Source organism: Budorcas taxicolor, chromosome 8 (genome assembly GCF_023091745.1).
Source record: "Budorcas taxicolor isolate Tak-1 chromosome 8, Takin1.1, whole genome shotgun sequence".
Taxonomy (NCBI): Eukaryota; Metazoa; Chordata; class Mammalia; order Artiodactyla; family Bovidae; genus Budorcas; species Budorcas taxicolor.
In genome coordinates, this window is record NC_068917.1 from 11,995,007 (window position 1) to 12,011,115 (window position 16,109).

The window sequence follows — 16,109 nt, forward strand, 5'->3', positions numbered from 1 at the left end:
TCACTGAAACAGATGACCTCTAAGATATGCTCAATGAAAAGAGAAAGAAATCCATGTTTCTATAGGTCAAGTTCACCTAAATAGCTTCAGACTATCAGAAATTTTTAAATAAACCATTTGCTAAACTCTAGTTTATTCAGCAATACATGAACCATGGACTTCCTGATGTTCAAGCTGGTTTTAGACAAGGCAGAGGAACCAGAGATCAAATTGCCAACATCCGCTGGATCATGGAAAAAGCAAGAGAGTTCCAGAAAAACATCTATTTCTGCTTTATTGACTATGCCAAAGCCTTTGACTGTGTGGATCACAATAAACTGTGGAAAATTCTGAAAGAGATGGGAATACCAGACCACCTGACCTGCCTCTTGAGAAACCTATATGCAGGTCAGGAAGCAACGGTTAGAACTGAACATGGAACAACAGACTAGTTCCAAATAGGAAAAGGAGTATGTTAAGGCTGTATATTGTCTCCCTGCTTATTTAACTTATATGCAGAGTACATCATGAGAAATGCTGGGCTGGATGAAGCACAAGCTGGAATCAAGATTGCCAGGAGAAATATTAATAACCTCAAATATGCAGATGACACCACCCTTATGGCAGAAAGTGAAGAGGAACTAAAAAGCCTCTCGATGAAAGTGAAAGAGGAGAGTGAAAAAGTTGGCTTAAAGATGGTTCTCAACATTCAGCAAAGTAAGATCATGGCATCTGGTCCCATCACTTCATGGGTAATAGATGGGGAAACAGTGGAAACAGTGTCTGACTTTATTTTGGGGGGCTCCAAAATCACTGCAGATGGTGATTGCAGCCATGAAATTAAGACTCTTACTCCTTGGAAGGAAAGTTATGACCAATGTAGACAGCATATTAAAAAGCAGAGACATTACTTTGTTAACAAAGGTCCATCTAGTCAAAGCTATGGTTTTTCCAGTGGTCATGTATGGACGTGAGAGTTGGACTATGAAGAAAGCTGAGCGCCGAAAAATTGATGCTTTTGAACTGTGGTGTTGGAGAAGACTCTTGAGAGTCCCTTGAACTGCAAGGAGATCCAACCAGTCCATTCTAAAGGAGATCAGTCCTGGGTGTTCTTTGGAAGGAATGATGCTAAAGCTGAAACTCCAATACTTTGGCCACCTCATGCAAAGAGCTGACTCATTGGAAAAGACTCTGATGCTGGGAGGGATTGGGGGCAGGAGGAGAAGGGGACGACAGAGGATGAGATGGCTGGATGGCATCACCAACTCGATGGACATGAGTCTGAGTGAACTCTGGTAGTTGGTGATGGACAGGGAGGCCTGGCGTGCTACAATTCATGGAGTCGTAAAGAGTCAGACACGACTGAGTGACTGAACTGAACTGAACTGAGTTTATTCCTACAAGAGCTTCCTCACTTAATATATTCTGAAGTATCCTAAAATGCTCGAGAGGTGTGTGAAAATGCATTTATTGGAAGTGGATAAAGAAAAAGCTTAGAAGGAGATGGTCTGAAAAACAAACTCTGTTTTCTTCAAAGGAAATGCCATCAGAAGAGATGGCGGGACCTCTAACTATAGGGTGACACTATGAGTAACTTTCTTCTCCAGAGGGCTTTGCACATTTACAGGCATGAGTGACAATGCTACTCTATTCACAGACCTGTAACAAAGCTCAGTCACTGGAAATGCTTCACAGATTATATAAACCAGGAATAATATAAGCTACTATTATAATAATATTTTGGCCACCTGATGCAAAGAGCTGACTCACTGGAAAAGACCCTGATGCTAGGAAAGATTGAACGCAGGAGAAGGGAACGACAGAGGATGAGATGGTTGGATGGATCTCTGACTCAATGGACATGAGTTTGAGCAAGCTCTGGGAGATGGTGAAGGACAGGGAAGCCTGGCGTGCTGCAGTCCGTGGGGTCGCAAAGAGTCAGACATGACTGAGTGACTGAACAACAACAATTATAATAATATCTGTTGAGAATTTTATGTTATAAACTGTCCTAAACCGAAGATGGGCACCATATATGTTACTAGTTCTTGTGACTTTTTTTAGGACTATTGTAACATTAATAGTACTGTAGTAAAAAAAAGCATCCTATCATTAAGTAGAGGAAAGAAAGAGAAAAACAAAGGAGGGAAGGAGAAGTAGGGAGAGAATACGATGAGAAGAAGATGAAGGAGACAACTATACATAAGAGGGTCCGACTCTGCTGCAGGTGAGCATTCTCCCCAGAAAGCCTTTGCCGCAGAGCCAGGGGGCTGGCTCCCATGTGCAGACTGAAGAGACTGGGGTCAGCTCTGCCTCTCAGCGCCCCCAGTGGACCCTGCAGTTTCATGCATCGGAGAGCAGGGGTTATTAAGCACAGCCTGGCTCACGGCTGAGGGGACTCAGAGGCCTGTGACTGACTCTCATGCTGACGAGGCCCCAGCAAATTCGAGGCTGGCCTGGCACAGAGCAGTGGCCTCTCCTGAAGCTGCCCTGTTTCTACCGGGTGAGTCGCTTGCACGATGGGCACCCATGTTTTCATAAGAGTCCCTTGCAGTTTTACCTTGGTATATGGGGCAACAACTGACCCAGATATTTATTTCTGATGTCACTTAGATGAAAAAAAAAGAAAGAAAGAAGCCTCATTCTCAAGTTTTAAAAATTGTCAGTCATTATGAAGTAATTAAGACCCAAAGTATTACATAAAATTCCTCGAGCAGCTCAACCCCCCTCTAAGGTTTTTTCCCTCATATTACATTACGACTCCATTAGATGTGATTTGAAAATAACGATGCGGGCATATTCATCAATTGCTTTTGCAATTATGTTTTAAGAACTGCTTGCTATAGCAAATTCCTCTTCATCTCCCCCTAAATCTCTGAGAATATAATCCCAAAATAATGAAAGAACAGCCTGTTTCTAGTGCAGCTGCTGCTGCTGCTGAGTCGCTTCAGTCGTGTCCGACTCTGTGCGACCCCATAGACAGCAGCCCACCAGGCTCCCCCGTCCCTGGGATTCTCCAGGCAAGAACACTGGAGTGGGTTGCCATTTCCTTCTCCAATGCATGAAAGTGAAACGTGAAAGTGAAGTCGCTCAGTGTGTCCGACTCTTAGCAACCCAATGGACTGCAGCCCACCGGGCTCCTCTGTCCATGGGATTTTCCTGGCTGAGTATAATGTTTTTACTATTGTTCCTTCTCATTTATTTTCCATTTAAATGGCCTATTCAAATTTTACATCAGATATGCCAAAATACTGACTCATGTAACTACTTGGAGTCTGTTGGTCTATTGACCTTTGACCACCACACCTGTTCCCAACCATGAATTAAGCTGCTCAAGGAGAGAGGTGATGGAAAAGTCAAAAAGCTAGAGAAAATGAAAACATCAAGGACATAAGAAGAATATACGGAACATACAATATCTTCAGAGACTCTATAAAGCCTCAAAATTCATTCATCAACTCTCCTCGTAAATGACAAACAGCAGAAAATACTACAGAGGAGTCCTCAGCCACTGAACACAGCAAGGAAGGAAGGTCATGAACCTGAGGAGCCGAGGTCTTGTGTTGCCTCCTGTCTTGGTGCTTGCCAGTTGTCAGCCCTTTGAAGCTATAGAAATATCTTCCTCCTCCTCTGTGATGTCTAATGCTGGATTGAATTATTGTAGCAAACTCGAAATATCTCTAGCAAAGGGTGCTCAAGTCTATTTTGTTCCAACCCTGGGAACTCTGGACAGCCTGTTAGCATGGGGGCTCCACGGCTGTGTGAGCTCAAGAGGCCATGTGACTTGGTCAAGCCTCTGCCCAGGTACAGGCATTCTGGTTCTGGAAGCCAGGGGTGAAGAGCATACTGTGAAGACCGAAAGCTTCTCTGAGTTCAGTAAGAGTGCATGAATGTGTCAATCATCTTCACAATGTCATCTCTCTTACAGACTCAAGGTCAGGAGTAGGCGTGAGAGAGATGGCTCGTCAGGTCTTCGGGACCGGCTTGGTGGACAAAATCAATTTGCAGACTGTTCCCAACTCCACGGGCCCTGCAGGTCCACAGCCCAGACTGGAAACCAGACCTAGGGAAGCTCTGAAAAAGGGCGAGGCAGTAACACCCACTGGTCGGATGACTTCCTTTTTTGTTCCGAGGCTGAGGGAAATGAGAGATGCCAGCACACAGGTTAACAGGAGAGGCTCCGGTGGGCTTTGCTGTCACACCCTCAGCTTTGCTCCTGGCTGCTCCCGGACTCAGCCCTGAGAGCATCCAGCTCTCAGAACATACAAACTGACTGGTAAAAAAATCCCAGCGCTCGATTTTTCAGAAAACAGTCTAGCCTCACTGAAATGATAACCAGGACTTAGTTGACAAAAAATAATGATCTCTCGAAATCTTAACATTTTCAAACTCAACAGCCACATCCACTCTGAAATCATGATTCCCATCCTCACTTAAAAGGGCATGATGAGTGGACAGGCTGTATTTGGTCCTAGGGGTTATAACTAGGAGTCACAGGACCCCAGCCTCAGGGTTTGCTTTCTGCCTGGTGGTTTGAAAGAGGTAAGCATTTTCATCCTGCCTACTGCAAGTTCAAGGTTAATATTACGTCTAATATAAGAGGAGCAGAAAGTGATCAAATTGCTTATAGCAAGAACCTGAAGAGCAGAATTCTTGCATTTTCAGGGATATGTCAATAACTTAGTAATTTACCTTGACTGACACTGAAAAGAGTACAATAAGACTTAACTATGCACTAAAGAGAGATTTAATGTAGTCTGCAAGGAATTAAGAAAGAGTTTTATGTTGCTTGGTAAAATCTGCTAATAACAGAACTCATTACTACTTTGGAAAAGAATGGGGTCATTAATCTCACACAAGATACACAGACATGTACATCCACCCAAACACTTCAGAAATTAAGTCGAACTAAAAAAGTATATTAAGTTTCTTCTATTAGTGGGAAAATGACTCAGTGCTTTGTTAGAGCTCTTAAGCATGGAGGAAACTAGGATTTGCATTTGGAGAGGGGGTTGGATATGACCTCTTGAGAACACAGAGGAGGAAAAGAAGACATCGGCTTTTGTTTGTTGTGTCATGCGCACATTCCGTGTGCTGAGCCCATGACCCTGCCAAGTGATGCTTCCTAACCCATTGCTTTTACCTTTAATATGCCCGAGAGCTGGAGTCACAGAAAGTGTATGTCCTGGATTTGCTACTCCCAATATGACATGATTTGATTTTCAAATAAGAACCTCACCATAACTATATGGGCTTCATAAATCAGCAACACCCCCATTTTGTAAGAAAGGCAACTCTTTGAGGATAAAGAGTGATATGGCCTCGGCATGGACATCACAGTGGGAGGTGACAGGACCCTCCCAATCCCTGCTCCTCCCAAGCCCCGGCACCTGCTCAAGACTTCTACCAAATGCACCGTGTGAAAATCCACCAGAGTCTTCTGATGACAAAGAAACATGTCTGGGCCTCTGAGTTTCTGTGGTGGCTGTGTAGATCTCTCTTACAAGAGAAAGTTGCACAGCTCCTTTCATGCTTCTGGGTTTGGTGCCACTTGGCTGTGCAGATTTCTAAAAGCTTTTGAATAGACTAATGAACATGGAATTGTTCTGAACATCTGTAAGCAAAATACGAAAAGATATTACCCAGTGAATGAACATCCTGGGTTTTCTTGCCAGAAATGGGGTTATTTGTGTATTAGGCTAATGCACTGAAATTAACCCAGAATGCTTACCCATGGCAGAATGTCTTTTCATATTTTCATCTGTGTCGTCGTGATTATAAAATGTAAGGATAATTCTCTATCAGGGTATTCAAGACACTGAATGGCTCAATTACTTCTAAAATCAACGTAGGAAAGCAACAGCATGCCAGTTAATCAGTTGGTTTGCATAACAAGTGTGTGATCTGTGTGAGTATGCATGTGTGTATTTGTGTATGTGTGTGTGTGTGTGTAAAACCGGGGTCAGCACAACTCTTTAAATGTGAAAGATCAAGCTTTCATCTGACTACAGAGAAAGAATTCTGGCAGACAGGTACTAGCATTTTTCAACTCTGTTTCATATACAATGACACAGAGTACCTAGTACAATGTCTTGCATATATGGTACATTCCCAATCAATGGTGAATTTAATTCATACAAGAAAGCCTACACGAAATTGAGGCTCCTCCTGGCTGTGCCCTCCCAGGCTTTTATGGGTTCTCCAGTGCCAGGCATGTACTCAGCTATTAAGGAACACCATGTGAATGAATGAATCCTTGGAAATCATTTCAGGAACAGAATGATGGCCACTAAGACTTTTCAGGACATCTCTTAGAGACAGATGGGACAAATGAGCAGCAGCAGCCTAACGGTGACTGTGAGCAATGCTACCCTGCATCCAAGCTGAGACTGGGTTCTTGGTGCAGGAGCTGGTGGTGGCCAGCTCTCAGAGGACTCAGAGTTCAGGCTTAAAATACCTGGCAAGGACTTCCCTGGTGGTCCAGTGGCTAGGACTCTATACTTCCAAACTCCGGGGAGCCAGGTTCGATCCCCAGTCAGGGAACTAAACTCCCACATGCCACAACTAAAGATCCCAAGGGACACAACTAAGACCTGGTACAGCCAAATAAAGGCAAATAAAATAAATAAACACAGATTAAAAAAAAAAACAAACACCTGGCAGATGTAAGTTTCTCAGTCTCTGAGCTCCAGTGCTAACTAATGAATCTGAGAAAGGGAAGTTTAAGTGCCTATTACAAGAGGGTGGTCACTCTTAAATCAGGTTTAAATGAAATGATGGACATGTGTGAGGGACATGGGGATCTGTAAGGAAATGCAAAGACCACAGCCTTTGGAAAATCATGGCGACCAGGCTCCCAACTCTCAGCTTCGAAGGCCAAATTCCATTTCTACACTGAATTTAACAAGGTTAATCCAATAGGAGGAGAACGACCTGTGTAGACTAAACTCACAATAGACTGACACATACATCTCAGGAGAGCTTCTTACTGAAATGGAAATGAGTGTTAGAACTATCTGGCTGGCCTTGTCTCCTTGCTCTTTCTTCATGTAAATAACCTCCCTAGGAGGACAAAAGATGAGAAGTTTCTATAGGGTCCTGATCAGATCAAGTGCAGTTAATGATAGAACTTAAAAGTGTCATGGCCTCAGGCTCTGGGAGTCTATCCAGCAAGCCAAACCTTACGGAGTGACCTATGTGGGGTGGGAGGCAGCGGGACCTCCCCTTTCCCAGGCCGGCCATCAGGTTACTCGGAGGTCCTGAAGACCCAGAAGCCGAGCTCTCTTCTAAGAGACTGCCTATCTCAGCTCTGATGCGTTACAGGTTTATTTTACACTTCATTCCTAAAAGGCAACTTTGCAAATACCCGAGGAACTGTTTTCCCCAAGGATTTCTACGTGTATCAGGCTTCAGATGCACACACATCACCCAACATGTAACAGACCCACTGGGGAATCATTAATGAATGGCCCCATGGGGGCCACCTCCTCTCCTTGCTCTTACCAGAAGTCACAGGTCTTTTCCACGTGCCTAGGCACAACTCCAGTTCAGGTTTCTGAATTGCTGGCCCATCAATAGCCACACAGAAACCCACCGGTCACACATTAATATACAGCCTGTCTGGGTATATAATTGCTTTCACACTCATGTGCATACCCACTAGCAAGCGGGCATGACCAACTTCATAAAGTGGTTCTGGTTCCATGGTTTGTGATCACTGATCTGTTCATCAAGACAATACTCATGGAAGCTCGGACACAAGCTCTGACTGCTGGAAGCACCTCCCAGGTGATCGTTCATGGCAGAAGGGAATAGGAGCTAACTTCATGGGTTCTGAGAACCCCTTCCTGAGTGTGAACCCTGTAATTCTGGAACCTGCCCCAAGAGATCCAATGGCACCTCAGACTCAGGTGTCCTCCTCTGTGAGGGAAGGAGGTTGGCACACAATCCAGGTCCTTAGGCTTCTTTTCTGAAAGGAAAGAAGAAAGATAGGGAGGAAGGAAGGAAAGAACACCTTTAAAAAGACTCCTGGTTGTGATCAATGTCTTACAAGCTTAACTGCAAACACAAGAGTAAGCAATTTGAAATAAACGCAAACACCAGAGCACAGACTAGTGTTTCTCTCACATGAAACCTCAGCAATGATTATACATCTTATCAGAGCTTGGGTTTTTCTCTCCTGCAAGGCAGACCCACCCAGGGCTAACTTGTTCAACAAGGCTTTGAGCACCCCAGGCCCCAGCGGGGAGGCCCAACCAGTACAGCCTGTTTTCTGTTTTCCCCATCCCTCTCCTTGGTCAAAAACCTTTAATTAGCTGGTTACCATAATGACTCTAGCTGGGGACCTTGCTTGTTCTCCTTCCCTGCTACTCCCACAGATCTGAAGGCTCCATCACTTCTGGGCCAGACAGACCTTTCCATCACAGCCTCTCTAGGCCTTTTTGTTTTTCTCTTTCATGATAAGAACAACAACAACAACAACAACAACAAGCCTGGGGAAAGAAATTATCTCTCCTTCTGTGTCTGGAAAAGACCCTATAACTATCTTTTCCCAATCAGGAACAAGTTTCCATGACAACCATGCTTCCGGATGCCACCACTAACTTAGCAGGTAGTGTTCACATCAAACAGAGAGTTCTTTACCAACCTCCGTGATTTCGGTATTTCACCATTGCTACAGGCCTCTAATGTGCCAGATGTTGGCGTGAACTATATCTTAAAAGGGATTTTTTTTCCTTTTTCCTTGCAAACATCAGCAAGACTCAAAAGACTGCTTGCTATTTTCCTTTCAGTAATCATGAAAAAGCATACCAAAAGGTTCAAAAGTATACATGAAAGAAAACGTAGAAAGGAGGGAAGCACGAATAGGTGGATGGAAAATGGCTGGGCCATGATGACAGCTGGGTGACTTACACCACGGTCAATGGCATAAGTTTTGAGCTGAGGGCTAAAGGTCGGGAGATATGACCCTGGCTAAGTCACTTATTTTCTCTGAGCCTCAACACTGCCTTTGTAAAACACAGAAGCTGAGACCCTTCATGGGGCTGTTTGAAAGACTGAATGGAAAACAAAGATGAAAAAAGCGCTTGTACACTGTTTGGCCAGTGGCTCAGGGGTAAAGAACCTGCCTGCCACGCAGGAGACTCAGGAGATATGGGTTCAATCCCGGGGTCAGGAAGACCCCTGGAAGAGGAAATGGCAGCCCACTCCAGTATTCTTGCCTGGGAAATCCCATGGACAGAGGAGCCTGGAGGGCTACAGCCCATGGGGTCACAAAGAGTTGGACACGACTGAGCACAAGCTACTTAATGGTGTCTGGCACACAGTAGGAATTCAACAAAAGGGCAATTATCATGTTGTTCTTCTTATGGTGAAGAACTTAACTGGAGAGAGTCTGAGCAAACAGCAACCACAATATTCTAACTGCTGATTAACATTTTGCTGGTAGAGGGTAACAACATAAGCAGTAGATATCTGGATGTTATCTTAGCAACCTTTTCTCTTAAGCTATTAAGTTGTGTCTGCAATTATAAGAAGGAATATATTCATTTCCATTCCTAAGACTTAAGAGGATACACCTGGGCAATCTCCAGGGTTCATCTGAATCTCTCTATTTATAGTTCTGCATAAGCTGTTTCATTTTGAAACAGAAGCAAAGGGGAAAAAAAAAAGATTAACCATTAACATATTTGTCTGATATTCCATATTCTCAGCATCAATCAGAATATTTCACTTTTTCTCCAGAAGGAAGAAAAATAAGAATAGGAATATTTTTATGATAATTTCATAGTTGCACAGTTCAAATCTCACGTCAAAACCAGAATGCATATTGTAGCAAACAAATCAACACGCTCATTATTGAACGAATTCCTACACTCCAGCTCCTCCCTGCCTCATCCTCAGTGCCCTTAAGGAGCTGATAGGGCCCTCCACAGATAACACCAATGTGAACCTTTATTTTTAAACAATACAACTATTTACATATTTTTAAAAATCCTCCTTCTGTCAATGTGATGGACTATATGCTAGATAAACTCTCTCTATTAAGAACTGTTTAAGAGAGTAAATAAAATATTCTTTTTAAAAATGTGTTTTACAGTATAGATGTGCCTCAAAAAATTAAAAACAGAACTATCATATGATTCAATGACTTCTCTTCTGGGTATATATACAAAGATAGAGAAATCCATGTCTTAAAGAGATATCTGGGTTCCCATGCTCACTGCAGCATTATTTAAAATTATTCACCATTATTCACCATTATTTGAAATGGCCAAGGTATGGAAACAATCTTAAGTATTTGTCAGTGAACGGAAAAAGAAGACGTGCCACATACACAATGGAACACAATTCAGCCTAAAAATGAAGGAAATCCTGCCATGTGCAATAACATGGATGAATCTGCAGGACATTATGCTAAGCAAAATAAGCTAGACACAGAAAAAACAAACATCATACGATTTCACTCACAAGTGGAATCTAAAAAAATTGAACTCACAGAAGCAGAGTAGAACGGTGGTTACCAGGGAAATGGGGAGATTTTGGTCAAAGGGTACAAACTTTCCTTCATGTAAAATGAATTAGTTCTAGAGATACAATGTACAGTGTGGTAACTGTACTTAATACAGTAGTATATACTTGGAATCGTCGAAGAGAATAGATCAAAGGTGCTTTCATCACACATAAAAAAAGTTTATGAGGCGATGGGTATGTTAATTAGCTTGATTATTAGAATAACCTCACTATGTATACCAAAGTATCACATTTTACATCTTAAATATACACCACTTTTATTTTTAAAATGAAAAATAAAGTGTTAAAATAGAAAAATAATATGTTTTAAATGCTGGCAGAAAGATAAAAAAAAAAATCTTCGAAGGCCAGAAACAATAAAACAAAACACATTTCGGAAAGATAATTTGGTAATTGAGATAGAATATGTCATGGAAGCATCTGCCTATCCAGGTCAGCAAATATTTTTCTGTGAAGGGCCAGATCATAAACATTTTAGGTTTCAGAGGCCATATAGTCTCAGAGGCATCCACTCAACTCTGAGACTGTGGCATGAAAACATTCACAGAGAACATAAACAAAGAGCAAATGACTGTGTTTCAAAAAGATTTTACTTACATAAACAGACAGTAGGCAGAATTTAGCCTGCAAGCCACAGTTTGCCAGTCCCTCAGTATAGCCTGATTATTAGCGGTTTTCCCTCAAGAAAGAAGTCTGGTAGATGACATACTTGTCCCAGGTGATAGAATGATGCGGTAATGGTCCCAATTTCTTCACATCTCCCTATAAACACACAGACTCCAGGCTAGACCATGTGACCCACTGTGGTCAATGGGACCATAGCAATGAGACACAGAAACTTGAAAAGTACCAGCAGAATGGTGCTTGTTCTCTCTTACTCTGCATCCACCATCGCATGAATTTACCCAGTGTGCTGAAGACATACTCATCATCCTCATTACCCTAGGCAAGAAGAGGTGATGGCAGCAGCAATTGCCAGATACATGATGAAGCCACTGACCACCAATTAGCCCCCAGGGAACCCAACAGTCGACTGCAGTCCCCTGAATGAACCCAGATGAAATCAGCAGAAGAACCATCCAGCTGAACGTAGTCTAAATTGCTGACCCACAGAATCATAAGGTAACAAATGATCATTTAAGAGATTACGTTTCAGGGTAATTTTTCTGCAAGAAAAGCTACATGGTACATTCTGTAGAAAGTCTATTGTTTTCTAAAAGTACAAAGTGAAAGGTTAGCAACTATATTTACAGAAATGGGCAAGAGAAAACTGAAAAAACACACAAAAAATTTATTTCCATTTTGAAGATCCTGTCACCTGCCAGCAGAGACAAGTCCAGAAAGTCTTCCTACCTGAGCAGACTTCTTTATAAGTAGGATTGGGAGTATAGCCTCCTGCATAACCAACTTGAGTTGAATATACACCTTTCAGGGTCCAGAATTTCCTTTCAGCTCCCCAGAAACAGCCCATTCCTAAGAAAAACATGATACTGGTTAGTACTTTATCAAAAACAAGGCAGTCATTGCCTATCAGGAGCCCTATCACACTAGGAAAAAGTTCTTGTTATCTGGTAATCAAACATGAGTAAGATTTTATCTTTTAAAGAAGTAGAGTTTTTATCATCTAAAAAAGAATTTTATTTAAGGTTATTTTCACAGAATGTCCCTTGCTTTTGTTACTGTTGTTCAGTCATTAAGTTATATCTCACTCTTTTTGACCCCACGCACTGCAGCACGCTGGGCTCCTCTGTCCTCCACTATCTCCCCAAGTCTGTTCAAATTCACGTCCATTTAGTCAGTGAGGCTTTCTAATCATCTCATCCTCTTTGCTTGAGTTGTGTAAAAACTTTAAAAAGAAAACCCTCAAATTTTAATAGTTTGTAAAGTTATACCTTTTGAAATAATAAAGTAAAAGGGTAACTGCATTTGGTGAATGATTTCCACACTCAGTTCATTATGGACTTGTCAAAACATAATAAGTTGTAGGAACAGTAGAAATTTATTTAATGATCAGTATCCTGGTCAGGCTTTCTTTAAAAATTCTAACAAAGGAAGGTAACACTAAATTACTGATTTAAATGGGAAAACATTCCCCAGATCAAAACAGATTGACACAGTATTTGATTAACAATTTCACACATGTGTTCAGTTTGAAATTTTTTTAAATTCATTAGAAACTTGCATGTGATAAATCACTGCTCACCAAAAAGAACATTTTTCTGAGTTCAATTACTGAATATGATAAATACAGAAGGAGACAGAGGAAGGCAGGGAAAGAGAGTAACATATAAAGGCACAAAAGTGGTTTTCCATTCAACTAGCACACATGTGCTCACACCAGTGGTTAGGTATTAGATTCCTTTGAATGCATGATGAAAACTAAGACCTACCTCCCAAGAATGCGCATACTTACACTCATCTAAAATGTTGCGTTACATTTCCTTGTCTCCAGATAAAGAACCTTCCTTTTTCTACTATGAATTTCTAAACTTCCACAACTACTCTATGGTCAATTTCTAGATGTAAACAAGATTACTGCCTTACTCAAGTTTTACCTGGCTTTATTAAACCATATATAATTAAAATATTGGGTAGAACAACAGTTATCAAACTAATATATGCCTCCTACTTTAACAATCACTAGATCTGTTAGATTTGATGACAGAGCTAAAAGAAAAATTAGAAGTTTAGTGAAATTCTTGACACTTATTAATATTCTACTTTAAGAATTCAGAGCAACAACAACCAAAAACAAATGTGCATGCTGTTATACATTATACAAAAATACACTTGCTCAAATGTGATGGGAAACATACTAACCAAAAATAGGCTAAGTTAAAAAATATGATAGAGCCAAATGATGAAATTTAATGCAGTAAAAAGTTACTGTTGTGGTAACAATGCAATATGGAAATATGTGTATAACTGCATCATAATTAACCCAAAGCTAAATTTAAAAGGGAATAAGACAATTATAGGCGTGTTCTTATTATAACTATGAAAAAATATTCATACCAAAATAGACTAGAAAGAAATACATAAAATCAAATCATGATTATATTACAGTGGTGAGAATATGCAAATATTTTTTTTCAAGTTTTTTATTTAATAGGTTCACATTACTTTAGAAACAAAAATACATACCTTTTAAAAAGGAAAGCGAACAATTCAAAGAAAAAATAAGTATTTGCATTGTTCAAGTTACACACCACTAAATATCTTTTTTTTTTTCTGTTTACAAGTGAATTGTTTGCTACCAGTGAATGTAACTGGGCTTCCCTGGTGGCTCAGATGGTAAAGAATCTGCCTACAATGCAGGAGTGAATATGATTAGGTATTTACTGAGTATTCCTACAAATTGACCATCCTCAAGTGTCTGGAACAAGGATTCACTATTGACTTTATTTCACTGCATTCCTGAAATAAGGGGACTATATTAGTCAGAGTTTTCTGACGAAACAGAATTAACAGGATTTAAACAGATCTATAGAGAGAAATTTATTTTGAGGAATTGGATCCTACGTGATGGAGGCAAGGCAGTCCCATGAGCTACAGTCTGCAAGCTGGAGGCCCAGGAAAGTCTGAGAGTCAGGGAATCCAATGATGCGAATCCCAGGCTAAGTCTGAAGGCTGATAACCAGGAGCACTGATGTTTGAGGGCAGGAGGAGATGGGTATCCCAGCTCAGACAGATGAATTCACCCTCCACCCCCGGTTTTGTTCTGTGCAGCCCCTCAATAGACTGGATGATGCCCACTCACGCTGGTGAGGTTGGTCTATTTCATGTACTGACTCAGACGCTAAGCTCTTGCAGAAACCCTCATGGACACATTCAGAAATGGCGCTTTACCGGTTTTCTGGGCATCCCAGAGCCAGGGCAAGTTGACACACAAAACGATCGGTCACGGGAATGACGACAGGGACTCTCTGGAGAAGGATGGGTGAAAAAGGAGCTGGGCAGTATTACTGCACAGAAAAGGCCACAGAGCCATCCAGGAGCCGGGCAGTGTGCGAGCTGAAGGCGCCTGAGCCTCTGAAGTTTGGTAGTCTGTGGGGATCACTGAATAAAATATTTCTGTATCTCACAGCGACTAACAGTGATGGTACCAAAGGGTACTGCACGCCTTCAGTATTCTCCACACACAGCATGTTGCTGTTGTCTAGTGGCTAGGTCGTGTCCAACTCTTTTGTGACCCCATGGACTGTAGCCCTCCAGGCTCCATGGGGTTCTCCAGGCAAGAATACTAAAGTGGGTTGCCATTCCCTTCTCCAGGAAATCTTCCCAGAACAGGGGTCGAACCCATGTCTCCCACGCTGTGGGCGGATTCTTTACCGCTGAGCCACCAGGGAAGCCCACACATGGTATATAACGGGCTATTTTAGCAGCCAGCTTACCCTGATCACTGTCTACGGCCCTACTGTGTATGGGCCCAGAGTCTAAATCTCCTACATCTTCACTACATCCTCGTGATACAGATTCATAAAACTTAAAATGACCAAACAAAAATTTACTGAAGACAGAGAAATATTTACCCCCCTCCCTTTTCATTTATTGGGGATCAAGAAAAGAACTCTGATAGCAAGGAGAATGAACTATCTCCATCTGGGAAAAGGTCTCCAAGAGGGGTGTGGAAGAAATAATGTCCCAGGGTATATAACCAAGGTTGATATTTCTATAAAGGTATTTAACTTAGGATAGGGGTGGCTGTAAGAATAAAACTCCTTGAAGCAATCAGATGTTTTATCTAGTGGCTTCCAGTATAACCTAAGCATTCTTTTATTGGCCTTTGAGTATGTATGTGTTTAAACAAAGAAAGGTTTATTTATGGCAGAATGTCTCAGAATTTATGGGTCTAGTAAGCAACATGAATATCATCGAAAATATGTTTTATTTAAAATATTTTATATTTTAACCTTTTATTATAAATAAACCAGATACAGAAAAACCACACGCAACAAATGCATAACTCAGTGTGTTATTATACTCGAACAGTCTGGTAACCACCACCCACGTCAAGATTTAGAACTTTGCCATCCACCCCAGGAAACCCTCCTTACATCACACCCCAGTCACAACTCTCTGTCTTCCCCCAAGGCTAACTACTGTCTGAATTTTATAGTATTTACTTACTGATGCTTCTTTTATCATTTTATCATTCAAGGTATCCATCCTGATACTACAGTTTGGTCCTACTCATTTTAAAAATCTGATTATGTCTTTAAAACTCTTTCAATGGACAGGCTCCCACCCCATTCTAATCCTTTATCCAGTGCAGAAAACATGAGCCACCTGACCTGCAGGATTTCCCACAGTGTAGATTTTGCCGACTGCATTCTCCTGGTGCAATGCAGCCTGTTCCTCTATCCTCAGTATTTCCTGCAAATTTGCTGCTGGACCCAGCGGTGTGATCCACGCTCAGATTTCATCCTTTGGGAAAACTACGGGTGGTACTATGGTATATTTTTAACTTTTTAAAAGTTTTTCCAGCTTTATTGGTATATAACTGACATTTGACATGTAAGTTTACTGTAAAGAATGCCATCACATACTTGACACACAAACATACTGTGAAATAATTAAAGCAATAAGGTTAGTTA

The 16,109-nt window shown here is 41.5% G+C and overlaps 1 protein-coding gene across 1 annotated transcript in view; it reads right to left on the minus strand.

The window, feature by feature from the left end:
* Positions 1–16,109, minus strand: part of MSRA (methionine sulfoxide reductase A) — a 377,002-nt gene that overhangs the window by 176,583 nt on the left and 184,310 nt on the right. The window contains exon 3 of the mRNA XM_052645046.1: positions 11,866–11,985. Coding sequence (XP_052501006.1) covers positions 11,866–11,985 — 120 coding nt within the window. The remainder of the gene's footprint in view (positions 1–11,865; positions 11,986–16,109) is intronic.